At 40.3% G+C, this 25279-nt stretch overlaps 2 protein-coding genes across 4 annotated transcripts in view; one reads left to right on the top strand and one right to left on the bottom strand.

The window, feature by feature from the left end:
- The window catches only part of slc2a4rg (SLC2A4 regulator), a 44389-nt gene extending 26685 nt beyond the window's left edge, over positions 1 to 17704 (top strand). The window contains exons 4-9 of one of the 2 annotated variants that reach the window (XM_074681280.1): positions 466 to 701; positions 4668 to 4768; positions 6133 to 6406; positions 7415 to 7555; positions 9196 to 9323; positions 10980 to 17704. In XM_074681280.1, coding sequence (XP_074537381.1) covers positions 466 to 701; positions 4668 to 4768; positions 6133 to 6406; positions 7415 to 7555; positions 9196 to 9323; positions 10980 to 11091 — 992 coding nt within the window. In that variant the 3' untranslated portion in view covers positions 11092 to 17704. The remainder of the gene's footprint in view (positions 1 to 465; positions 702 to 4667; positions 4769 to 6132; positions 6407 to 7414; positions 7556 to 9195; positions 9324 to 10979) is intronic. The other variant, XM_074681281.1, reaches the window with a different exon arrangement.
- Positions 17705 to 17931: 227 nt separating this feature from the next.
- zbtb46 (zinc finger and BTB domain containing 46) overlaps positions 17932 to 25279 on the bottom strand; it is an 85491-nt gene continuing 78143 nt past the window's right edge. For both annotated transcript variants that reach the window (XM_074681396.1, XM_074681395.1), the window contains 2 exons: positions 24923 to 25098; positions 17932 to 22265 (listed from right to left, as the gene is read on the bottom strand). In XM_074681396.1, coding sequence (XP_074537497.1) covers positions 21789 to 22265; positions 24923 to 25098 — 653 coding nt within the window. In that variant the 3' untranslated portion in view covers positions 17932 to 21788. The remainder of the gene's footprint in view (positions 22266 to 24922; positions 25099 to 25279) is intronic.

The following is a 25279-nucleotide window of genomic DNA, read 5'->3' as shown; positions in this document are numbered from 1 at the left end:
CCAACATAATGTTGGCAGTATAGTTTTTATCTCTGGCCTTCTACAGGTCTGCACAGTATTCATAATATTAGCGCCTAACTTGCATTGCTTGTGCTCTATTGCAATGCTAACATGTCTTTCTCAGATTCTTTTTTTTCATTGTGATCTATTGTTTATTAGTTATTTTTCAAACAGCTTTGGCAATATAAACACAACGTAAATCATAATACTTTCCAACCATTGTCACCCCCCCAACCACCACCCAATCCCACCCACCCCAAATGGCAGTGTACATGGAGCCAAAGTATTAGTAGACAAGAGTGTCTTGCCTCCTAAATCAGTTAGATAAATAAATAATAAACCAAGGAAAAAAAACAAAAACAATACATAAATGAATTAAATTACACACACAAAAAATGTCTTTCTCAAACTTAATCTTGAACTACAACATTTCTTTTGAACCTTTGTGTTTTCTTCTTCCTGCAGTCCCAGAGGCAACCAGCAGGGCCTGGAAGGAGGTGCTGTCAGCCAGCTACAGCAGTTCAACCAGTGGCAACTGGAGCTGGGACGCCAGTGACCAGTCGGTGCCCTCCACGCCGTCTCCCCCTCTTTCCAATGATGCCAACAAGAACTTCCTGCTCTCCCAGGGTGATGATGTCATTGAAGACGTCACTGAGTGCACACACTTCATGTTTGAGGACCCCATACCTCGGAAACGAAAGGTAGAGGATAGGAGTGGGAGAAAAAAAAAAAAAAATTAATATATGTGATTTTTTCTTTGACATTGTCAGAATCAGGATTTGTTAAAAAAAAAATTTTCTTTTGCAAATTCTTCATTCCAGTCTTTGTTTATAAACTGGATTGGAAAAAAGTAACCACTTTCTTCCAGTAGAGGGAGAAATGTAGGGATGGGTACCTTTTTTGATTTTATTTATTTATTTATATGTCTTCATTTATTTATTTATCCACCATTAGTTACAGCAAATATGCAGTAGCTTTTCTTCCTGGGGTCCACACATTTGAAACAAAACAGAACCAATACCCGGAACTTTGCAATTGGTACCAGTACTCAATGCTACCAATTTTCGGTACTTTTTTGTGTTCATGTGGTAAAAAATATCAATTTGTTTAATATTTTTTTCTTAATTTAACATATTAATTACTCAATGTAGAAGCTTGCAATGCTGTGTTTTATGTTCAGCATGGAAAATCGCCTACTCTTCCACTCCCTCACTGTCATAAGGATGCATTTAGGTACCTAAACATGGTACCTTTTGATTTTATGTGAATCTGTACCTGCTTCTGACAGAATTCAGTCAGCACCAATAAAAGTACCTAACCCATAGCCATCCTTAGTGAAACATTTCTCTCTGACTCAGAGACTGGCGTAAAAAAGTAAACCAAAAGTTGCAAAAACCGTTAATATCCAAAAATCGCAATATAAATCGAATTGGCATGCCCAAAAATCATAATAGAATTGAATTGCAAGAAAAGCATATCATCCCAGCCCTAGTAGAAGATTGTTGATACTTGTTTGCAAATCATTATAAATATAATGTCCTGCTTTTTGTCAAATGCCAATAGCATTTTTTTTACGTTATATCTTTGGGTTTTTTATGCCTTTATTCTGAAAGGACAAGACAGTGAATAGAGCAGGAAACAGGATGAAACCCAGCCGGCTGTTGGAGGGCTATCCTCACGTAACATGCGACCTAACTGCTAGGCCGTACCGGCCCCCGGCTGATCAAGTATCTGCTTTAAATCGAAGAAAAATGTTAAGACTGAGCACTGACTCACAGTACAATAATTCACTCCTTTAGATGTTTGAACACAGCTGTGTCTTTGTACTTTTCACAGCAGCCACAGATGCTGCTCTTTCCACTTTTACTAAATCAAATTGAGTGCACACCAAGTCGCACTTTATGAACATAAACAGTTCTGGGGTGCTTTAGTTATAGCTAAGGGGCGAGACCTTTGAAAACCCGTAAGAATCATTCAGAAAACGTAAGCACCGTGCAGTTTAATGCTCCAACACAAGGCCTGTCTCTTTCTCCTCGTGTGGATGATGGATTATGTTCTCATTCACTTCCCCCTCTCATATAGAACCAGTCCAGGATGTTAAGTGTTTTCCTTGTAAAGATTTTTCTCTCCCTTTTCAGCTTATTCAAGGGGAGAGGTGGGAGATTCAATTAGAATGAAGGAGAGAGGAGGGATGAACAGTGGGAGGTATCAAAAAGGTTCAAAGGATGCATAAAAATTAGGACGGTCACACTAAGGGGTGCAGAGGAGGAGAGGGGTGCTCGCACAAAACAGCAACAGCAGGAGAAATGTGTCTCAATATTTCCTCCAGTCATACAGAGACAGAGGGGAGCTCATATACTTTACAATATGTGGGAGTTTGCAATTCAATCTCCCATGAGTGAGGCAGCAGTGCAGACTACTGAGCTGCCAAATATATAAAACCATAAAGACTCCAAAGACTATGATGCCAGAGACCAATGCCATACCATAGATAAGCAGACAGGAAATTAAGGAAAAAGGGGGGAAACACACACACATGCACACACACACTGTGAGGAAGAGGGCTAAAACGTGAGCTTGCTTTGTGTTGCAGCGTAGCAGAAACCATCCTCAGAGGTCTAAACCCTCCATGAGCAGCTGCCCCTTGGATTGTGGGCTGTTTGATTTTGTGCAGGCAGTGGGTTAAGAGGATTATTACACATGGCAATCAGCAGTCTTACTGTAACAATGTTAAGATGCAAGAAAAACGCTTAGGGAATTAAGTGATTTGTGATTGTTAGTGGGATTATTGACCAGCTTTGCTGTGTCATTTTTATCAGGAAGGTGGTTTTCACCAGCATGGTACAGAACAAACATTAAGACGGCAGAAAGTGAGCAGTTACACGGCAGGTTTGTGAGTGAGTGACAGCCAAAGAGAAACAGTAATGAAAGGTCGAGTTAACAAACCATTGATAAAAACCTGTTCTGCTCTTCTTTCTTTGGCTCTGTTCCTCTCCTTCACTCCTTTCTCCAGACACTGTTAAAAGGTAACGAGCACACGCACCCACTGTCTCTTTCACTGGTGGTGATGCAGGTTTCTGCCTGCTCATGGGACAGCTGCCAGCCCCTGTTACACAAAAAGGATAAATCGAAACACCCACTCCACCTATCAATCCATGTCTTCCTGGCTTTCTTAAAGAATCAAGAGGAGTTCTTTCTCCGATTTGAGGAGGATCAGATATAACTCAAGTATCTAATTTGAGATCCGAGGTTAAAAGGAGGTCTGTGTGGTTAATGTGAATGTTTTTTTTTCTGTTTTTGTTAAAAGGATTGTACATTGTGTGAAGTTTAGGGGCACCCCCAGGCTGTGGCCTTACATTAACCTATTTCCTGTTAGATTTGTGTCTCAGCTCAGAGCATGCACCGACAGCAGGAAGACATCCAAGCAACACATTAAATCTGCTCATCAATCTTTGCGTTGAAACGAAAGTCCTGTTGGGTAAAGAGGACTTTGTGCAATTTCAGACTTGCACTGATCCGTCTCCCTCTTGAGCTTTTACCTCATGTGTGTGTCTGAACATGTCACATATCTGGTTTCTATTTTTATAGGCTCGGTGCTTAATGGCTCTCTAATGAGGTGTGGTGTTTGGCCCCTTGTAGAGTGGCACGCAGTCCCCCATGAAGGCCTTTCTATGTAGCCTGCCAATGAGATTCAAAGGGCAAACGAGGAAATAAATGCTGCATAAACTTTCATTTCCCATGAAATATCCCAGTGTTCTGCACATGGTGTGTTTAGCTTATTGTGGTTGACAGATTTTTAAAATCTGAAGGCTTTTAATCAGAGATGCACTAATCCAACTATTCTGGTCCTGATACAGAAACAAATACCAGGGCTTTGGGTATTGACTGATACAGATATTGATCCGATACAAGTGTTTAAATGTTAAACATCAGTTTGGTTAAAACAAAGCTTCAGAATTACAGAAATGACAGTTCATTTGCAAATTTTATACCCTGTAGAGCAGGGGTGGCCAACCAGTCAGAGACCAAGAGCCACAAAAATGACCGTGGTCCTACAAAGAGCCACGTCACACACGTGGTCTTACAAACACACTTGGTCTCACACATAAACGAAATGACATAAAATGAAAATAAGTACATTTTCAATTTTCAAAGCAAGATTTGTCGTGCTTTTGTGTTTCAATTCGTACTAGAAGAAGAGAGACTGAAACTTAAGTATCAATCCCAACTGATCCCAACGTTGGCATCCATATATACATTGTTTGGATTGATTGGCACACCATCACACATAACTATAAATATATTTTTATGAATGGATCAAAGAGGCAAACACCAAAAGACAAAGAGCCACAGGTTGGCCACCCCTACTGTTGACTAAATAATAGTCCAGCCGTAGTGTCAAGTTTGGACTGAACCTTTCCCACCGATACCCGATCCAGCTTTAAGGGGCTGTATCAGGGCCAATGCCCATTACCAGGATCAGATCGGTGGATCTCTACTTTTAATACAATCAAGATAAATGAACCACGCATCTCATTTCACCTGCAACTTAATTATTACCCCCTGTTTGTGAGTCACTCTGTTTTATTTATCGTTACACTTTCAGTTTGATCAAATCAGCTGTTTTCTGACTCTGACACTGAGTTTGTTGTGAATGCTACTTTCAGAACTCCATGAAGGTGATGTTCAAGTGTTTGTGGAAGAACTGTGAAAAGGTCCTCAGCACCTCCTCAGGGATCCAGCGACACATCCGCACCGTCCACCTGGGGTGAGTTGTTAGTCATGAGAGAAAAACAGTCTCGATTGTCTCATCTCTTAAAAATGTGAAGAAGACATTAATAGAAAAAGTCAGAAACTCCTCAGAGGCTCCTTTCTCCACAGAGTTCTACTTGTTGCCTACTTGTTCATTATGTATCTCCACTTTTCTTTGCTGAACCACCACACGCCCACGCAAATAGCCACAAGGCAGTTTGATGATCTGAGTCACACTGTTGATCTTCATTGTGACACTCATGTAGTTTAAAAGTTAGTTTGTTTTCACATTGATGCTCTTTGTTTAAGTATCAAGTGTGTGAATGTGGATATTGATACTGATGACATGTGTTTGTTTTCATTGAACTGCAGGCTTTCTTTTACACTTTGAGAAGACTTTCACTGTGTGGGAGGCGCTTCAGTAATCTGTATCTGCAGCCTCGGGGTGATAGTGTGAAACTTGGATTTAAATAATATGACAACACAAGAAATGTGACACACATCTGGTTTTACAGCCTGGATGCTGTCCAGCTGTCTGCTCATATCTTACTGACAGAGCTAGTAATTCACCTCTTCTACACATGTGAATTAAATACTCATATGTATAATCTGGATGCAACTCTTTGGTATTACAGTTTTTATAAAACGGAGTGTGTAACAATATGCACATGTCATTTTTTAAGTATCTTTTTTATTTATAACCACAGCCCCATGCAGGAAGTATCCTGGAGGTAGTATAAACATTGCTTTTGACGCTCTATGAAAGCAGAGTTGTTTCACATAGAGTTCAGCCCATCATTTTGTCAGATAGATGTAGAGGCTGCAATTATGAAAATTTATATTCGTCTTTCGTTGAAGCAACAAGAGATGGTGCAACATTTTCTCAGTGCTCCAGCACCTCAGTGTTTAACCTCATACACATTTTGAGTGGAGAAACATCCTCTCAGCTGTGCTCACAGTTATTGACATTTCATCAACAGCCTGTTTGTTGGAGGACCTCTGCAGCACGCTGGCCTTTACTGCCCCCTGCTGCTGAGAAGAAGAACAACCTTCTGTATTATCCTAATACACAGCTGTGTTTGTTTTACACTTTTGTGAATTAAAAGATTACAAACAAAGGCAGTAATGAGCCGTGGGGTATCAAGACAGTACTTTTTGGTCTCTTTAGTGATTATGTTATTTTTGATCTGAGTTGTTGAGCATTATTGTTTTATGTAATTAATTAACCTACAAACAGAACACTCAGTTTCTCTCATCAGGATGAATCAGTTCAGAAAAGCAGGCTTCTGATGAACTGAAACTGACAAAACAGGAAGTGTAATAACCTCAGTGTAGGTTAAAGTGCAAGATTTGTCAAGCAGTTGTTTTTTTCTGCTCCAGGCGAAACAGCGATTCGGACTACAGCGATGGAGAGGAGGACTTCTACTACTCAGAGATTGAGGTCAACATGGACAGCCTGACAGAGGGCCTGTCCAGCCTCACGCCCACCTCCCCCACCACGGCTGGCCCCCCGCCTGTCTTCCCTCCGCCGCTCACCGATCTTCCTCACTCTGAACACATCAACATGAATGGTTCACAGAGCCACGCCCCCATGCTGCTCAGCCAGTCAGCGCCCTCCACGCTCTGTCACATCCGCACTGACCACGCCTACCAGGTAACGCTCACATCTGGCCTTAACATGCACCAGCAAAGACACAACAAGAGCACACATAACATTTATCCAAAAAACTGATGAATTTACATCAACTAAAAAAAAAAAAAGCTGAAGTTTGTGTTTTTAAGCCATAAAGTTTCAGATTGTTCGCTCATATTGAATCTGCAGAGGCAGCTTTTGAGATCAGTGTGGGAAAAAAAAGCTGCGAGGTCAGGCTGAATTACTTTACTCCTACACCAGTGTGGGAGTTTATGTGAGGGAGAGAAAGACAACCAAACTTTCTTGAAAGTTTTGGAGCAAGGTCACACGAAAAAATGCAGTCTGAATATTTTTTTGGCAAACAAGTTGTAGTCACAAGATTTAATCATGCTTAAATTCCTGCTTGCAACCTTTTGTGAAATGCTTAGCAGCAGCTCCATGCCTCCTTACTCCTCTTCTTCTCCTGTCTTTTTCTTCTTTGCTTTTCTCCAACTCTACAAAGTCAAAGGTGTTACCCATTTCTATGCCTTTCAGGGTACAAACATTATTTCCTTCACCGGGAAGATCACCTTCGAGTCTCACAAGTAGGCAGAATTGAATTCAGTGGGACTCATTCACAGTAGTATTGAACTCAGTTGCCATGACACGTACAAAACAGACTTTTAAAGAATGCGGACACAGAAAGAAGCTGCATAACTACTTTGTTTTATATTCCTCTGTGCTGATACTCTGCTTTACAATACTAACTTTATGTTCTTTCCATCATTCTTTATGCTCTATTTGAAACTCCTTAGTACTCAGGTCTGCCAGTTTTCTTCAGCTATTCAAAAGAATTCTTTCATTTTCTCTTCATATAAAAACAGGAATTTTATAGACTCCACTTCTTTTCTTGATCAGAGTTGACAGAAAGAGTATTTCTCATGATTTTTTTCCTCTGTTCTCTGCTCTCTTTTCTGTCTGCTCTTTTCTTACTCCACCTTTCGGCCGTGTCTTCTCCCGGCTTTGGCGGGGCACTTGTCCATGCTCCAGGCCACTGCTCCAGTGAGCATCCCAGTGGGTCCTGATTTGGCTGAGTTAGGCAGTGTTAATGGGACCGGGCCTGGAATTGGGACTGGAAATGGCATCAGTGTGTCGTGGCAGTCACCTCCTGTCATTTTCAAAGGCGCTCTGGTGAGTGAGGCTTGGTCTCACGCCCTTAATGTCTTAATCTCTTTTTTTATCCCACTGTTTCCACTTTATTATCAGCTTTCTCAGCTCTTCTTTGATTTGTTTGTTACTCTTTTCTTTTTACTCATCTGCTTCTTAATACCATGATCTTTTTTTTCAAGATTTCCCTATCTGCACTACAACAATTAAAATGATCAAGTACTAATGTCTTATTTTTCATAATGTGTATCACATTAGACTCAATTTAAGCATCATGCATCTGGATAAGTCTAGGGAAATATCTTATTTGAAGATATTAAAAACAAAGAAGAGGCCTAAATTGCTTGTAGTAAGTAAAATAATCTGTCATTTGGCTAAGAAAATTTTTGTTTATTTTCTTGTATCAGGACATTAATCCTGTTAAAAGAGACCAAACACTTTTGCAAATATTTTTTCACCGTTTACAAACAAATCAGGCATCAAAAATGTCTGCATCAGACCTTTTTATGAAATTTTCAGGTGAATATGAAGCTCAAATTAAGTCTTATATGACACTTTTTGCCAAAGCAAAGATAAACACTTGTTAAGATTTTAGTTTTTGTAGCGTGTCTCAATTAATTCTAAGATGCTTGTCAAAGTGTGTAACATGGGCGTTGAGTAAAAACCATGAAACCAAATATTCATGCAGCCACTTTCATTCAACCTTTATTTAATCTCGAAAAATCATTGAGGGTGTCTCCTCATTTTCAATGATGTCGAGAGTACAGAGAACAACAATAAAACAACACAGTTAAAAACAGTTACATTCAAAAGCAGCGTAATTCATTAGCAGTGTTCTTAACTGACCAAAAGAAACAAGTGCTTGTAGTTTTAATGTTTGTTGTAAGATGTTCCAGGTGAAAGCAGCAGAAGAGCTGAAAGCAGTTCTTCCAAATAGAGTGTTTAACCGTGGAACTTCAATAAAGTGGAACTTTATTAGATATTCTGCCAACATTATAATACAAGTTTCACACAGTGAAATAAAAACAAGATATGAAGTTAAGTATCCCTTGCATCAAAAAAAGTTCAAAAGTATAAAGAGTCTTAAGATTCAAAGAGACTTTTCTCAAACATTGTAGTTAGGAAACATGGACTAATCAGGAGACAGGCTGAGGATCTCAGGGGGATCTATCTGCACAACTGTTATACAAGATACAGATATACAAACCAATAAAAGGCTCATCAAATAAATAATACATCTGGCATATGGAATACAAGCTCTCTTGCAAACTATAAAACCAGACCAGTGGCTTTGTTTCCTGACTCTGTTCCTGATCTCTAAACTTCGATTGTAGCACTATGAGTAACAGCACTTCTGAGTGAAACTTTATGAGTTTAGGATGAAAAATTCAGCAGCCAGATACAGATTGTTTGAGATTAAGCTCATAAACCTTGTGAACAATAAAGGTATGCATATTTTCATCTGTTCAGTGTTGGGTCAAGTTTTCTTGTTTATGTCCATTCTAGTTAGTTTTACTGGTAATAATGGTTTATTTTGCTCGTCTTTATGAAGAGGGATACATACTTGCCTCTCTCCTCTTTGTATTTCACTGTCAGGTCACATAATCAAATGCTGTTACAGTGTGAAATTCAACAATCACTCATGATGTCGTCACGTCTTTCAGGGCCCTGTGACTCAAGTGCGGACAGTCAGCATCGGTGAGAAGAGGCAGCCAGCAGCCGTCACACACACCACTGTCAACAAGAACCATGCGATAACAACACAGGCTCCTAAATCAGCGCTAGGAACAAGGTATGCTTCTGTAAAAGTGTCACATTATTCTGCTTTTTCTTCTATGTGCAGGTTTGGTTTCCTGTTTTCTCCTTTTCTTCTGTGATTGTTGTGTTAGCAGGTTTCTACTCCCCATTTTTTTGGGTTTGATAGGATGACTTTCTCACCATTTTTATTTGTCATACAAAACATTTTATTTCCAGATGTCACACTGAGGTGGGGAAATTTTAAGGGGTGATTTTAATAACTTGTGTTGAATGAGTATTATGAACAATTGTTAATTGCTGTCCTGAAGTGGACATGTGTTCACAGTGTAGTAGTGATAGGCCATCTAACTCTGTAATTATAGTACAAATTTTATTTCATCATTTAATGATTTTACTGTATTTCCTAATAATCAGTGACTGAAAATAATTTATTTAATTTTGATCTGCAGCTAATTTCACAGTGAAGCATTTTAAAACTGAAAAAATAAAAACAGACAGCTTCAATCATTTTAAATCTAGAATTTATTTTTGGGAGTTGTGAAACAAAATCTTAGCCACCGCTGATACCGCCCCGCTCTTCCATGTCACTGACAGCAGCGCCCAAGTGCACAATGTTTAGAAAACAGTGAAGCTCGTTTACCGTAACATTACAGGCTAAAACAACAGGCTAACCGCAGCTAAAGTTAACACAGCTGAAGCTAACACAGAGACAGGGGGGACACTGAGGAAAAGCTCTGCTGCTCTGATCTGCTCCACAGCACACAGCATTTAAAATACTCACATTTCCAGGGTCCCAGGTTTGTTGGCGGATGGTTGGTAATGCGCCTGGATTCAGGACCAGTCTATTCACTATCCCTCTGTTGTACTGTCCCAAGTTGGAAAAGCAGTCGGCCGTGAAGTGACCAGAACACACATGCTCAGTTTTACTGAGTGTAGCTGGCACATTTCTCTGATAAATGAACTCAAGATAGAAAGCTTGTGCATGATGGAACTATGGGGCTGTTTACAGCCAAAAACAGAGCAGTGATGGCTTTTCAAATTCGGCATTCTCCTCCCCGCTGCTGGGGATAAATCTGGCTGGATTGGGCGGAGAGGAGGTTTGGAGGTATCTGCTCCAGTGGACCAATCAGGTCAGACTTGCTCCTGATTGGTCAAAAAAGGGAATCGCTGACGTCGGCAAATCCCCAAAATCCAAACAGCTCGTTTTAGGTCAGGATTTTACATTCACAAGCACTACTAAGTACAGGTTTTGTCATTAAATATCACATTTTGTGGGCTGGGAGGAAAGCCAAAGACCCACAAATTTCACTAAAAGACTTAATGAAGTGATTTTTGCATAATATGGGACCTTTAATAAAAACATTGCTAATATTGATGTTTGAAAAACATCACAAGGAAACATTTTCAAAACCTTAATCATGAGTAGATCACATGAAATGAGTGCTAACAGTAGAGTTAAATAACCACCCCCCCTTAAAGATCACCTCCTTGTTGACATCACCTTTTAACTGATTTGTTATGAGAAAATTCTTGTTTGTTCCTCTGACCCTGATCCTGCCTCAACATGCCCATGAACACATCTATCTCCCTCTGAGCGTAGCTGCACATATATGTGTGTTTTTATGCCCATGTGGGCGTCTGGATGTCTGCGTGTGCATGTCCTTATGCTGTCACATCTGCTGTTACCAAGGAAACCCCGTGGGGAGGCGAAGAAGTGCCGAAAGGTGTACGGCATGGAGAAGAGAGACATGTGGTGCACAGCCTGTCGCTGGAAAAAAGCCTGTCAGAGATTCACCGACTAATCCTGTCCCTTTTCCACGTCCGCGAGATGAGCTCTTCCTGACTCAGAGCGACAGCGAGGTGGACTCTTCCACCGAGGAGACGAGGGGAGATTTCATCACCATGGAGCTCTTACTGCTGCTTCCTCTGGCCCAGCGTGGGTTTCGCCTTCTCTGTTTTCCTTTTCCAAACACAAAGAAAAAAACAAAAACTGGTTGGTAAAAAGAAACAAAAAAGATAATCAGCAAGAAAAAAAAGAACTTTTACGCAGGCTACTTTTTTTAAGACTGAAAAAAAAAAAAAAGAATTTGGATACTGATTTAATTTTTTGTTTTTCACTTGCCATTTTTCACAGCCTAATCTCAAGGCTTTGTTTAAAGACTACAGATAAGCTTTTGGTATACTCTGTTCATTATAGGATCATCATGTAATCTGCTGTTTATGGGGTGGATCATGACTCTTTAGAAGTTCAAGGGTTAACACCAGATTTGCTCGGTAAGACCTCTGTAGCATATCCGTTTTTTGTCACCATTTAAGGGACTTCAAACCTACAAGAGGCTTTTAGCCTGTTCACTTCTAACCGACAGTAAAACACCATGACATAGCATCACTTTCTTCTGCAGCCTTCCTGGATATGAACAGTACATCTATACTGATCATATCCACCTCTTGTTTATTAATCAGACTCAACACAGCCAGCTAAACTTCATGTGAAATTCATAAGATGCACAAACCCTCACAGCAAGTGGTACAAAAAGTTCCTGTGTGACTTTTCCAAAATATTTTTGAAAAATATACAATATAAGAGACATATTTCCCGCTCTTCTCCTATTTACTTGTACCCTAAAGATATGCACCTTGAAGAAATAAGTCGTCTTTTAGAGAATCACTGTAACCACAGCGTATGTCTGAGAGAGTGGAGATGTATTTCTGACATAGACTTTATTTTCAGCAGTGACATGCTGAAGCAACTAGCAGTTGCACTGTGCAATCAGCAGAATTACAGCATTTGATATTGTCTTTCTTGCTCTGTGCTTGTTATTTTGGTGAGTTGAGGCTCTGTTTTTCCCTTTGACAGCTGATGTCCCTAAAGAGATTGTTTACCCCAGTGAATGAGACAGCCTTTTGAAACTTTATCACAGCCTGATAAATAACTGCAGTTGATTAATTGAGATCGTAACCCACCAATCTCTACCTGATAAAGAGTCAGGCGTTTTTTAATTCATTCATCACAGCTTAAACCGGAGAGGTTACTCAATCTTTATAAACCTATCACAAACCAGCATTATGACATTTTAAATTTTACAGTTTTAACTTCACAGGAACCAAACCGTCTTTCGATGTAGTTTTTCTACTGGGAGTTGTGTCAAGTCAGGACGATCTGACACTTGGTCTGACATTTAGAATGAGAAGTGAGAAAAAAGTTGGTGTCTACCAACCCGTATAGGAAGGAGTTAAAACATGTTTTACCAAAGTGGAGTTTAGATTTTAGAGGCCTGCTTTACCAAATGACAGGCCGACTTTTGAAACCTTTACTTAAAATATAGGTGCTAGAATTGTAGATCGTTAGATCCCCTTGTGTCTGTATTTTCTTCTTGAAAAGTAAATTCCTGTGATATTGGCCTATGTAAAAAAGAACATAGTACTCTAACTTGAAAGCCTTTTATCATTATTTTTAATAGTTTGAATTAGATGTCAGAGAAAAAAAGACAAATGCAAACAGATTCTTTACAAAGCATTTTAAGAAGATTGCCCTTTAGAAGCTTTAGATATCTCCCTAAAACTGAACCTGCAGTAAAAAAGTGTAAAAAGCTAAATCATGGAAGATTTTTTGATTATTCTTTAATTGTGATCACTACACCAAACTAAAAGTGAGTCATCTTAAAAAATAGGATCTAAAGACATTTCTTTGTGAATTTTCTCTGAGTTCTTTCACGCAACATTTGGCTAAAAGTGATTTTTATCAGGACGTACCCCTTTTTTCTGGGCTATAACTGCCTTCCTGTTCACTTTACACGACAAAAACTGAAATCTAAGCAAGTGTTTGATTCTTATTTTAGCAAAAACATCTTATCAGACTCAATATGAGCCTCATGCATCTGGAAAGACAAATGTCTTATTTTAAGATATCATAATTACTGTGTCCTCAACTCAAATATCCAATCAACAAAAGCTCAAGAAGGGAGACAATGACTTATAAAGAAGACACAGCAAATGAGTCTGAGGAAAACCCCTCAGGCTTCATGAAGCCCAGAAAGATCTTAAACAGATGGGCAAACAAAAAAAGAGCAGCAGACCCTGGCCAAAAAAAGAGAAAGGAGCCGACCCAGCCAAGCAATAGGCTGTCACACCAGCGCCTCTTCCTAAACTTAACTATCACGAAAACTAGTTCTAAAAAACGTGCTGGTTTCAATAATCTAAGAACAGGTTAAATAGTTAAAACTCTTTTTTGGCTGCTACCAGTGTGTGTTGTCTGTGTGACTTCTTTCTCTGCCCTTTGCACCATTTTATCCTCTCCTCACTGGTTTGCTAAAGGCAGAAAGAGGAGGGAGACAAGAGACAGAGAAAGAGGCAGATCAGCAATACACTGTGCGGCTGCTCGCAGCAGGCATACATCCTGAGAAGTGTGTAAAAAATAATCTGCCAATAGGTAAGAAAAAATGCTTCTCAGGTTTCTTGAAATATGAACATAAAAAAAACTTGGCCAGTAAAATTTCAGGTCTTATCTTTGCTTTTTAATATCTGAAAATAAAACACTTTTGTCTGTTAACTATCAGATGAATGAGCCTCACTTAAAGTCAAAACATTTTCTTCTAGAAATAAGAGAAGCACTTGCTTAGCCTCAAGTTGTTTGGTGTAGAAGTCTTTATAGTTGAACATGTAACCCCAAATCCCTTAAGTCTTTACAAGCAACACCTGTCACACTGTAATGCTTTATTTGTATCTGAGAGTCCCCACGGAAAAAGAAAGTGAACAGGTATCTGTCCTCTCTTGGAGTCGTGACAGTAGATGTATATTTCTGTTTGTTTCATCTCTCTGATGTAGATTCTGCTGTGTGTCCTCTGCTTTCTTCAGCTCCCATGACACTGACCTGACACACACACTCACACACACACACACAGTGCCTTTTCTCTCCTATAGAAGCAGACTGACTCCTTAACTGAGGCACAGTGCGCCCTCAGACCTCTGTCTCCATAGAAACACCTGTGCTGTCCTTTGTCGCCACAGGGTCACTTACTTACGCTGCCTGCTGGCGGCTGATAGGCGACCAGTTATCACTTCTCCACACGCCTGAGTGTTAATTGGTGGCTTTGAGTGAATTGGTTGAAAAATGTTAAGCACACATTACCAGTGAAAATATCTCATTTAGCTTTGTTAAGAGAAACCAAAACATTTATGAATGATCTGCCTGTAAGTGGTTTACCCCAGCAGCATCCCAGATAAGCTAGGTCCCTCTTTCTTCTGAGAGAGGCCTTTTCCGGTCAGAGACTTCACAAAGTGCCAATGAAATGAACACAAAAAAGGAAAAGGTGTACTGACCTAATAAATTTGCACTACGTTGCACTGCACAAAGATGTGTTTTATACATGGACGTTTTATATACACAAATTTTGAAGTGAGGATTTTTCTGTTTTTCAAGGGTGTCGTCACTGCCTGATTGGAATAAATGGGGTGTCAGGGATAGAGGTTTTGTACCTCTGGGGTCCCCCCATTGTTAGCAAGTGATCTGGACAGCTAATGACATGCTTTGTGTGTCAGATTTATTGTATTAAACGTTGTGGTGCCGGCTGTGTCAGAGGTGTGGTACTGAGAAGTACAGTGTGGTACTAAAGTAGTCGGTCACAGCACCTCTAACTTTTGTCAGTGATGGAGAAACACCAGTTTCAGTTTGTGGCATTGAGTGTGTGTAAAGATGGATGGTGTGTCTCCACTGCCTCCGTGCTGTACAAAAGTGATGCCAAAATCGTGCAACATAGTGAGATGTGGAAGTTTGTGCGGGAGGGATTGGTTGGTGGACCATTGATGTTGACATCCTGGTCCTGTCTTTTTTACCAAAACGCATTAAACTCACTTTTTCACCCATCACCTTTTTTCAAAAAAGAAAAAAATCTTTATTCTGAAAGTTTGTCAGTGTGGGAAATTTTTTCTTTAATCACTTTGAACTTTATAGTCCCGTTCTGACACCTGGCCGAGAAGATTTTTGCTGTTCCTGATTTGGCATGCATCAAAATTTTGACCCATCTGTTGTCCCTTCCACTTCCATGTACGATGCAGGCTTTATTATGTATAAGGGATCTCTGGATATTTTGGCTTCACTTTTGAGGAGACGCCTCGCCATCAATCTTTTTATACACTCTTTGCTTACAGGCTACAAATTATCGTACCAGATGCTTTTACACTGTTTTATTATACTCTTACACTTTTTTTTTTACCCATAAATCTCTTCTTTGTGCTTCCTCCACTTCAACAAAAACAGGTTCCTGCTTATCAACATTTTACTGCGCTGACGTAGAAACTTTGTAGATACTTTTTATTAGTGCTGGATACCACTTTGCATTCTGTTCTCTCTCGTTTGGTCGTTGATTGAGTGTCGCATACAGCCCGTCAAGTCTCTCTCCGTCTTCAAGAGTAAGCACTTTTAGAGTCCACCAGCAGGGGTCAGAGCAGAGGCTAGTGATATTTACAGTTAGCATTTGGAGCTAACAGGCTTCTCTATTCTCTGACTGCTTTTCCACCTATCTTCAAGTTGCACTAAAACTGGCCTGTGTCTCGTTCAGATCCAAGAAGTTTGACTCAATCAGAGCAGCTGTGATCAGGAAGACCTGAGCGTGCATGGCTGCTCCTGTGCACAGGTTTGACAGACTTGGTGGATTTTCTAAGAGTGGATCACTTTTTACCTTGAAAACAGGAGATTGAGACAAAATCTGTGGATGGGAAGCAGAAACATGATGCGCAGTGACGATGTAGATGGATTGGCAGTTTCAGGGCTTTCTTGTACATATGCAACATAAAGAGAACCGTGAGGCTTTTTTTTTCATATATTGTCGTTTTTCTTTGTTGTTGTATCTTGTTATATGACTTTTTTTTACATTATAGTTGCTCAGAATATTTTCTTTCTTGAAAAAAAAGTCGATTGAGAAGCTATAGTAAACATAACGCGATAAGATTCAGTGTACATTGTAGCTTATAGAGGCAAAGGGGAGAAAACAAAAACCTGTTGAATGTAAAACCCACAGAAAGAAACGTCTTTTTGTCGTTGTTGTTGTTGTTGTTGTTTTGTTTGCTGGCTTAGTTCGTAGTGAACCTGTAATGATTTTGGTATCCAAACCTTCGTTAACACCCACAGACAGCTGTCGCCACACTGCTCAGTCATATCAAATAACACAACCATGCAGTATTGCTTTACTATCGTATACTCTGTGCAATGAGACGCTTTATTATGAAACAGAACTAACTCGAGCTCTTTCGGTGACATCCAGGCTTCTCGCTCGCACTCTTGATCTTTGTCCCTCTCCCTGCCAAATCGTCATATTTTTCTCAATATGTGTGGTTGTTGTTTTTGTGGTTGTGACGTTTAGTTGTCGATAGGCAGGATAACCTTTGACCTCCTTGGTCGTGATGAAATATTAACCTTGTGGGAATCTTTTATCCTGCCCTGCACATTCCAACAGACAGCACGCTTTTTTATTTTTTAGTGTCTTCCACTTCCTGTTCCTCCCCGCAGTGATCCCCTTTTCCACTTCTCGTGCTCTTCAGCTTTACTGTGGTCCCACCTAAGCCTTTACCCAGTATATTAAGCTAAACTAAACCCTTGAAATGTGCATCAAAAAAAAAAAAAAACCTTCATATATTTTTTTTCCACATGTCAAAATGTATGTGCTGCTTTCTTGAATGTCAGTTTTCATTTGTGTGTAAACCAGCAGCAGCAAAGCCAATAGATCTCCTTCCAAATCAAATGTAATGTAATGCATTGCAAAGGCAGCTCCACTCAGTCCTCCGCTTCTTCTTCTTCTTCTTCTTTTTTCTGTGCTCTCGTTGTTTACCCTCTGTCCGTCACATCTCCTGTTTGGTGACTTTTCTTTCTCCTGGATCTGTTTTTACTGAGCCTGACCATGGCTGCTGTGAAAACTGCTTGTTTTTCTCACTCATTGATTGATTGATTGATTGTCCGGTTGAGTTTGAGGTTGTTTTGCATGTCTTAGCATCGCTTACTTCCCCCCCCCCCTAATGTTTCTTTATTTTTGTTATAGGAGATAAAAACACTGAAGGGTTTAAACATGTTAGATTTCCCCTTTCAGAATCTGATAACCCAAGGCTGATGTTTGTTGTCCTGGGAAAAGTGAAAGAAAAAAAGCTGGGTCACACTCGCAGAGTAAAGGAAACAATGACGTCAGCCTTGGGTCTTCACTGGAGGGCAAGACTTCTCCTGTGTGTGGGCTCTGCCTCTTCTCTTCATCAGCAGCCCCACACACACAGAGGAAGCACTTTGCAAGGAGTGGTGCACTCAAGGAGTATTTGTGTGAATGTCAAGCCTGTAACTAGTGCTCGAAAAGAGATGGATGACCATGTATGATGCTGATAATGTGATCTATGTGATGTAATGTGATGGAAAGAAAATAAAGCTGAATGGAAGAAGGCGGCAGCCATCAGTGTCTTAATTTACCCTCAGTATAAAAATAAAAAAAAACAAATCCCTGTGGATGGAAGAGTGCAGGAAGTCTCTAATGGCTCTAAAGAAGGAAGCGCCCGATCAATGAGCAGGCTTCAATCCTTTTTGTCAACTTCCTTTGACTTGTCTGTTCTGCCCCCTTGTGGACAGCAGCAGGTACTGATGAAGAAAAAGCACAGCACACATTGGTCACTTCTTTACAGCAGCAATTTCAAAATTTATTGAGACTGATTGGTTTATGCAAATAATAGTCAAGCTAATTCTTCCACTAAACATGAAGTTAGAAAGAGGCTTGCGCGGCCACCAGGCCCGCCCCAACATCAAAAAACAGGAGGCTCATGGTTGGCTGTAAAAATGGTTTTGTGATCATTACTATCGACCAAAAAAGAAAACAAAAAACAAAAAAGAAAAGAAAATCTGCACAAGAGCACTTAAATCTGCCCGAACGAAACAGGTGTAAAAACAGGACAGCTTTTTTTTTTATTATTATTTAACACATTTTTGTTACAAACACAGGTTTATGATAATCATCAATATAAAGTCAGTATCATATTGAACAATATTCCCAATGAAAATAAACAAAGCTCAAGCTTCAAGTGCGACCTTTTACAAATCAAAGCCCCTCTGAAACTTGAGAGAGAAATAAATAATATATAATAGTAATATAAATTCATATATATGAAGGTATACACACATCACTCTTAGTAGAAGAACAAAATCTAAAGTAAAAAGCGCCAATTTTGAAATATAGTATAATATAGATATACCCATATCTATGGCTTCATGATTTGCACGTGTGAATCAAGCTATACAGGCTAAATGAGGATTGCAATTTGTACACGTCTAAGAATACCCATATTCATCTGCAAGAGAAGAAAACAGTTCCAGTTTTGCATCGAGTGGAATGAGACAGTTGTGTGCAGATGCCGAAGACGTCGCTTTGGTATGACAAAATGAGCACAGGCATGCAGTTAAGACCACAGAATCAGGGCACAAAAGGTCATCGGACACACAGTGGGAAGGAGAATCGAGTCGCCCGTCGTGATTTGTCTCTTTTGAAGTTTTTAATCCTCAAAAAACTTTTTTTTTGTTTGCACCTCTAATCTGATCAGTCATTTTTTTTTTATCTTCTTTTGCTTTTGAAGTAAAATCTCTATCTGTGTCAACACAAGCTAACGCACTCACAAGCACACAAGGTGAAATGTCATTGAGGCACATATTTGAGGGGTTGATGGCGGACGTTTTTTTGTTTTTTTCCTGAAGTTACAACCCGGTTATGAGGAAGAAGACGTACAGTACAGGTCGTGAGAAGGGCGCAGGGCCGGGGAGTCACACATTCATTCACATGTCTCTCGGTGGTCTCAAACAGCACCACAGGACAGAGATTTGTCACCGATCATGGGCTCCTTCCACACCCACCTTTGACATTCATTAAAAAAATCCTACCCCATTGTCTTTCTTCTTTTTTTTAACCCCTTAAAATTACAACTATTTGATTAATGGGTCAACAAAAACAGAATAAATAACATAAATAAAATCAAGACATTAGCCAGAAATGAAGGAACCAGATTGTACTGAGAGTTTCTCATTAGAGAAGTAGAGGATGATGGGAAGTGCAGTCCATGGCAGCTGATGTGTGCAACCAGCACTTGCAACGAAATGTTTCCCAGAGTTAACTGCTGCAGTGCTCACTTTCCCACAGTGGAAATGATCGAGGGTTTCGCCAGTGAAGCACCGGCAGCTCGAAACACAGCATGTAGACTCAGAGAGCTGAAGTTTCATCTGCGTGCTGCGTTTCTGCTTGATTGTGTTTCATGCGAGGCGTGACACAGCTTAAGAAAACGAGAAACAAATTAAAGAAGCTGTCTTCTAGATGTAGTCGGTCCTTTCACACAGCCCTTCATATTCACAACACTAGAACATGTGCACTTTTTTTTTACTAACTGTGACAAATAGTGACAGGTTCAAAAAGTAAAACAACCCAACAACAAAACTGGTTAACCACGGCAATAAATCCAAAAAACCACCTGCACACAGACTGAGAAACGAAAGCACTTCATGTTTACAAGGTACAAGATTGTTTTTGGTTCCATATTCATCAATTAGTGTACATTAGTGATGCAAAACAAAGAAAAAAGCGTGTGCAGAATATATGTTTCAATCAATATTTAACAGAGAGGTTTGACAGTGAAGATTCCCTTCAAAGAAAAAAGAAAGAATACGACAGAGAAAGCGTAAACTGGCACAATAAAAGGTTGATAAAAGCCCCATGGCTTGCTGTCCACAACAAGGCAAAGTATAAAAGCTTTTTTTCTTATACAAGCTATAAAATATCAAAAAGAACACACAATAAAGCTTAGCATCCAGCACTTAATAATAATTAATAATAATAGGAACATCAACAACAATAACCATAGTTCTGATACTCATAATAATAATAATAAGACATCTGCCTCACTTGAATTGTCAATAACATCGCCAAAACAAGGAAATAATCTGAAGAAATCAATATAGAATTTTTGGGGGAAGATGGACACTCAGACATACCTGCATACCTGTCCGCACACACACACACACACACACATACACACACAAATAGAAAGAAAGAGGGACTGACCCCACAAAAAAGGCATCCACAAACAGTTTTTTTCCATAATAAATAGCTGTTAAAAACAAAACAAATTAATATTACACTCTACAAAGTTCAAGCACAATTTTTGATCCTCTTCTTTTAACCTCACAAAAAGCCAGAGAGAAAAATACGCCACCAAAAAGAAAGAGTAAAACCAGAGAAACCAGAGAAAGAGTCTGCATATTCTGGACTTGACAAACTGGCATCACGTGACTGACCAAGAAGAAAAGAAACAGAAAGAAAAAAGATTTTTGAAAAAAAAAAAAAAAAAAGGAAAAGGCTGATCCTCTTTAGGTCCGATCATCACGAGAAACTGCACCAAAGACGCTGGGAGAAAGAGAGACGGAAAGAGTTAAAGTGTCGGTCGTGTGGATTAAATGTGTGCTTGTGTTGATTTTTCCAAACATGGACGCGAAAACTGAAGTCCACTTTGTGTACAAAGAGATTGAAAAGTGAACCATACACTCCTTAAAGTCTCTTTCCATCTCTCTGTCTCACGCACACCTCTCCCAAAAATCCCCCAAAACTGTATGTACATTAGTTCAGTATTGTTGGAATGGATTTATAGAAACCGTGTGGTAAACTTAAGTGAAGAAAAGATTAAGGACCCCACTGAAAGGCATAGGCTCTATAAACAGCAATCTGCACAAAGATTCAGTGATATCATATCGTGATAACAGTCAAGAGGACATAAAGTATACCCTTAAAGGTAGGTGCGGTCACCGAGTTGTTTTAGGTAAGCAAAGATCAGATCAAAAATGTAAACCACGGGTTCAGGGCTTTGATACGAGTCATTTGTCGTTAAAGTGCAAGTCTGTGGCAGTAGGACTCTGCATCAACAATGTGCCGTCGGGCTGCCCGCTCCTCTGACACACCAAGCATTGCAATAGATTTTAGAGACTCCCCCCTTTCCTCACAGAGAGCCTTCCCTTCCCTTTCTGGCTATTTCCCTACACCGTCAGTGATCCTTGGTTTCCATGGTGATTGTGATGGCAAACATACAAAGTTGCAGTCTTAACGTCCTTGGCAGCGTCCTCGTTGATTCCTGTTGTGACAGAGTAGAAAACTACTGGACTCTGGCCTGAACCCTCGAGAAAAAGAAACACTAAACACTGCATCAGAAGTAAAGGAGGTAAGCGGAAAAAGCCTTGCACTGGAGCCATCTCTTCACCATTTCTTCTTCAACTATGGCAGTCAGTGTTGAGAATGGCCTAAGTGTGTGTATATGTGTGTGTGTGTGTGTCTGCATGTGTGTGTGTGAGATCATTGTCGCGCATCACCCTACAGCGTTTCCGTTCAAAGGAAGGCCTGCCCACGCTGGGACGAATGGGTAAAGAGAGCAGAGGGTTCTGCCCAAAAGATCATGACAGATCTTCAGAGATTGGTCAAAGGAGGCGCTAACAGGAGCCCGGAAGATTCTAGGAGATCCAGGCGAAGTCCCTCTCACTCCCGTTCTGCTGCTCCCCTTCCTGTGCCGAGGAGTCGCTCTCCTCCTTCTCATTGTCCAGTGCTCTGTGTGCCTCAGCCCCGATCCCTGAGTCCTTCCACTTCCCCCCTCCCCCTCCCCCGCCTCCTCCTCCTCCGCCTCCTCCCTCCTCCTCACCCTCTCCCATCATCTCCCCGTCCCCCTCCACCATCATCTCCTCCTCCCCCTCGCCATCGCCGTCACACTCTGCCTGGTCATCGTGGAAACGGTCGCCTGGGTACAGCTCCTCCTCGGGGGAGATATCTCCTCCCGTCTCCCCGTTGTGGTCCAGCAGGGCTGCCATGCCCCGGCCGGAGCAGTCGGCGCAGACACCGTGACGACGCGAGCCGTGTTTGATTCCCACGCTGGCTGCTGACATGAAGACACGGCTACACACTTTGCACACGTACTTCTTGTCTTTGCTGTGGACCTGTTGGACAGAAAACGTCTCTTTAGACCAAATAAACACTTAATCAAATTTACATTTACTGCAGGAGAGCCAGAAACTGCAGTTCCTCTAATGGACACTTGAGGGTGGTCCCAAAAGTGAGTTATATCCCAACAGCTCCCATTTTAAAAACCTAAATTTCAATCAGTGTTTAACACATAACGCTCTGACACGCAGGGCCCCATAGCTGTCTGCGAAGTCTTAAGCCCCGCCTCTTTACCTCATCATAACTCAAATGGAGCTTGGTTCAGTGGCCTCTGGTTACGCTGACCCATGAGCAAATTGTGCTTACTGACAGCTACTGTCCCTGTAATGCATGAGGCTAATGCTGTTTCTTTTTCTTTCCTGTAAACAGCAGGCAATGTTCACTTTTATGTGTATTACTGCCACCTACTGGGGTGGGTCAGTGTTACAACTTTAATACTTCAGTTATGTTTAACAGTTTATTACAGTAACAGGATAATGATGTGAAAGAAACGCCTCTGATTCTTGTCACTTCTGGTTGTTACAGAGGTGGGACTCATCTCTTTTCCTTTCTACAATATTTATTAAAGTCGAAATAAATCACCTCTTAACTTTTTTCAAACCACTAATTGATGCTAAGAAGTAGTTTTGCTATCAGCTCAACTTTTTCCTTACCTGAAAACCATCGAAGCGTATTAATCGTCATTTTTGTTATTGATAATTTAATCTGCCAGATAAATAAAATGATGATAATGGGATTGCTCAAAGCCTACAGTGTCCTTGTATAGTCACACAACCCTCAAAACAACCTGTACTGATGGGCAAAAATGCTGAAGATTAAACCAGTTCCCCATAAAAATGACAGATGAAAGTTTTGGTGTCAGTGGCTAACTTTTATAATCTGCGTCAATTTCAGACACAGCGTGTGTCAGTGTTGCCACAGTTACCTTGAAAAAGAAATCCTTTGAAACCCCTTTCTTGCATTCTCTAAGAACTTTAAAATTTAAGAGCTTTAGTAATGTGGAGGTGATATGTCTTTGACTTTTGTACCCTAGTGAAGTGATAATAAGCTGTGTACAATTACGGATGTCGCAACCCAGTTGTTTTTTGTTTTTTTTTAAGGAATAAGGGGAAAGGATTATTTTACAGTTGATGGATCTATGTTACGTTATGTTTTATGTATTTTGTAAACTTGTAAAATCCCAATAAATACATATTCATAAAAAAAGCAATCTGATTACTGATTACTTCTTTAAAAAGTAACTAAGTTACTTTACTGATTACTCAGTTTTAAAAGTAAGTAAGTTAGATGACAACACCTGCAGCTGCATGATTTGGCGAAATTGTGTGGTTGCGATTACAATGAATAATATGAGTCTTCATGTTTTGTTTTAGAGGAACATGAAGAGATTATTGGTATTATATTATATATTATATATTATATTATATTTATAGTTGTGAAATATCTACTTTACAATTAAAAACAAGAATTCTTTTTTTACACACCTTGAATTTTAAAATATGACTAAAGAAAGCCTTCACAGTACTATTTTTGGTGCACTACAGCACTGCTCAGGTACATTTTTTAAATTCTTTGTTTTAGTCTACTTTGGGTTTTAATCGGTTTTATTTTTTAAGGTTGTAGTCTGTTGATCCTGTATTTGTAATTCAAATAAGCCAAAACAAATTTTACTGGATTGTGGGCTCACATAATCCCCAGTACCCTGCTCAGGGACTGTGAAAGACTGGGCACGCCCCTGCTTTTCTTTGGGTGCCTTGTTGTAGCTTACAATATGTTTCTCTGCTCATTCCTGATGGATTTATGCTAAACAGAGGGTTCAACTCATGGAACAGAGGGAGTTACAGTGAAAGACAGGACTCATCTTTCCCCCAGGTAAAAGTCAAACAACTTGTCAAGCATTTATGGCGACAGTGCACCAATCTCTGTCTAACTGATTCCTAAATGTTTCAGTAAAGGATCTGAAGCAAACTGCCAGCACAGAGTCTACGACTTATCTTAATACTGTCATCTTTAGCAGACACAAACTCAAAGAAGTGACTGTATTTCCGGCTAGAAAACACTCATCTCTCTCCTCCCATTGTTGTTTACGTTTGTGTAGCTGGCTGCAGGTGAGTTGTCCTCATGCTAATAACGCAACATGCTGAGTACGCAAATCCTGTTACTCCCCAAGATGAGAAAAAAAGCAGATATTTTTTTAACTGAGAAAAATTAGAAAATTGTAACACACAGTGACTTGGATAAGTAACTTAAATCTGATTACTGGTTTGGAAAAAGTAACGGGTTAGATCAGACGTTACAGAAAGTGCTCATATAAGAGTAACGCATTACCAGCATCACTGGTGTGTGTCTAGCGCTCAGTCAATCATTTTTTTTAGCTTGGTGTCAATGTGACTTTTGGTATTTCTGCAGCCAGCCTCAAGCAAACACTCAACAAACTACAGATTTGAACACTTCTGCATTGTCGCATCTTTTTAGCTTGGTCCACACACTAACTACTGCTTTATTAACTTTTAACGTTTTCCATTTGCTTGGTGAGCCACTTATTGAGGACCTGTGAGCTGTCCAGTAGCTCGCGAGCCACCTGTTGGATTCCCCTGGTCTGTGGCAAACAGACTCCCTCACTACCCCCTACTGGTGACGGTGCTGCACTCACCAGCGTGTGCCTCTTCATGTGCTCCCTCCTGGTGAACTTCTTGCCGCAGATTTCACAGGGGTAGGGCCTCTCGCCGGTGTGGGAGCGCATGTGCCTCTTGAGGATGCATTGGTGCATAGCGGAGAAGCTGCAGTAGGGGCACTTGAACTTTTTCCGGATCACCGTGAAGTCATTCACTGTAGAGACGGAAAAGAGGAAAGAGAAGAAAAAAAGATTAGTGTTGAATGAGTCTGGTTTAAATAAACCGAGACGTCACTTTTCAGTTATTACATTTAATTAGCAGCATGGTCTAGAAATGTACCATCAATTCCCATGGCCACCCTAATCCCAGTCAAAGCTACAGTTGCCCTGGCAACA

Source organism: Halichoeres trimaculatus, unplaced genomic scaffold (genome assembly GCF_033239565.1).
Source record: "Halichoeres trimaculatus isolate MK-OKI-2021-1 unplaced genomic scaffold, fHalTri1.1 fHalTri1_scaffold_11, whole genome shotgun sequence".
NCBI lineage: Eukaryota > Metazoa > Chordata > Actinopteri > Labriformes > Labridae > Halichoeres > Halichoeres trimaculatus.
Note: the sequence above shows the minus strand (reverse complement) of the source record. Positions and strands in the feature narration are given on the sequence as shown.